Raw genomic sequence first — 2,118 nt, 5'->3', positions numbered from 1 at the left:
AGTTTTTATTATTAGATATATATTATATACATGTGGCCGTTACACCTTGTGCACCCTAAAATCCTGTTTTTCAAATCTTCTGATCAGCAGAGTCAGGAGAGTGGGCAAATATTTCAGATATATTGAATGTTTAAACTCCCCTTTCACTACTGAGACAGAGGTGTCAGACAATGGCTAGACCATGAATATTCTTCTCATTAATGGATACTAGAGACTAGTAAACAATTAACTCCCTCTCTACTGGTGGGGAAGGACAGAAGATTATAGTGCCCTAATAGCTCTCCTTTCCAATGGTACAAATGATGAAGAGAAGTAATCCCTTGGTAAGGACTTTCATTTAGTAAGATCATTATGTTATGGAAATGTTTTTCTTTACAGCTTATAATACCTAAGTAGCAGTTTCCCAGCAGTTGTCCCTGGCCACATGTGAGTTGGTTTTGGGGTGAAGCATACATTAATTATAATAAAATATATTCTTACCTGGTCTGACTGATAAAAATATTGTGGCTTACATGGCTAATTTGGAGTGTATCCAAAGCCAACATTTCCTTTTCAATTTTGGATAGAGTGTTTTCTGTCAAGACTAGGTTAAGGTGAAGTGATGGATACAAATCCTAAAATGAAAGGGTCGGTAATTACTTGAGCCTGATGGCTTGGGCCAGGTAGTTCTCAACAAAACACAGGTAGACCTCATGGCGGAGGGAGGCCAACCAGACTGAGAAATCAAAATACAATAATTTCAAGCCCTGATGAATGGGAATTCTTTGGGCTTTGGTTTCCTTTTGTTTCCTTGCTGTTTATAGTTGAATGATTAAGTACTCTGTATTCTTTAGATGTCTGTTTGGTGCTCTCATTTACCTGAAGTTTTTATTGCTATTTGTGTTTCCACTGGAAATATTCACCTTCACTATTTGCCTGGTTGACTACTATCACTTAGACAGAAAGTGACTGGGGTATCCCAAATCGTTGATTTGTCACAGGAAAGGAAATAGAGGGAAATTCTTTCAATGAGTGCACATGCTTTGGTTAGAACTAAGAGAGGATTTCTACTGATTATGGAGATATTTACTCTTACTTTTTACTGTGTATACCGAACAGGAATTGAAGGGAAAGCTCTCCAAAGGAATGTACATGTCCAAAAACAACTGACAAGGGTTTTAACCATTCCCCACTCTTTCTACAGTTAATAAAAATAAGCTTTGGCTTTAAATATACTTTAATATCAAGTGATTTCCAATAGCAATTTTTTAAACATTGCAGCTACAAAGGTTACATCATTAAAAAATAGTAGAAAATAAGAAACTCACTTTCGATCATACCAGGTCCCTAAATGTCACAACTTCTACTACCCTCATGCTTATCATTGTTCCACAGCGGAGTCTAAGACTAAAGGAGTGAGCATTCTACTTCATCGTCACTCCGACTGGAAGCTGGCAGACACGTGGTCCTGCCCAGAGGGGCGGGCCCTTTTTGTCAAAGGGACCTTAGGTGGTCAACTTTGCACCTTTGCCAATCTATATCTCCCCAATGTACACCAGATCTCCTATCTGGAGTCGATACTGGAACGTCTATCCCTATTTGCGGAAGGGGTGTGGGTGGTCGGAGGGGACTTCAACTTGGTAATGGAACCGTTAATGGACTCTTCTAAGTCCACCTCCAGCATGTCCTACCCAGCCCTCAGACGTATTCGTAAGTGCATGCGACTGCACCAGCTGACGGATGCTTGGCGCCTGCTTCACCCTACTGATAGGGATTACACGTTTTTCTCTAAACCCCACCAGTCCTATTCCAGAATCGACATGTTCCTGGTCAGACATACTGATCTCCCTCGTTCAAAAACTGCGACTATAGGATCGATCTCCCTTTCTGACCATGCTGTGATCTCACTGGACATAGACTTATCCCAGACACCACCTCCCCCCTGGACTTGGAGACTGAATGAATCACTCTTGCAAGATGACTCTATATCCCAGTCAGTGCGCTCCGAACTACAATCTTATTTTTCCATCAATGCTGCCCCAGACTGTGACCCTGTGATTTTGTGGGAAGCTCACAAAGCCTACATTAGGGGTGTTCTCATCAAACACGGCTCTCGTGTCAAACGTGCTAGACTAGCCC

The 2,118-nt window shown here is 41.4% G+C and overlaps 1 protein-coding gene across 1 annotated transcript in view; it reads right to left on the bottom strand.

Moving 5' to 3' along the window:
- Positions 1-1,355, bottom strand: part of LOC108799462 (parathyroid hormone 2 receptor-like) — a 24,163-nt gene extending 22,808 nt beyond the window's left edge. Inside the window, exon 1 of the mRNA XM_018571323.1 lies at positions 1,320-1,355. Within this exon, the coding sequence (XP_018426825.1) occupies positions 1,320-1,355 (36 nt within the window). The remainder of the gene's footprint in view (positions 1-1,319) is intronic.
- Between the last annotated feature and the right edge of the window lie 763 nt (positions 1,356-2,118).

This window comes from Nanorana parkeri, unplaced genomic scaffold (genome assembly GCF_000935625.1).
Source record: "Nanorana parkeri isolate BGI_ZX_2015 unplaced genomic scaffold, ASM93562v1 scaffold1731, whole genome shotgun sequence".
NCBI lineage: Eukaryota > Metazoa > Chordata > Amphibia > Anura > Dicroglossidae > Nanorana > Nanorana parkeri.
This window is presented reverse-complemented; position numbering and strand designations above follow the sequence as displayed.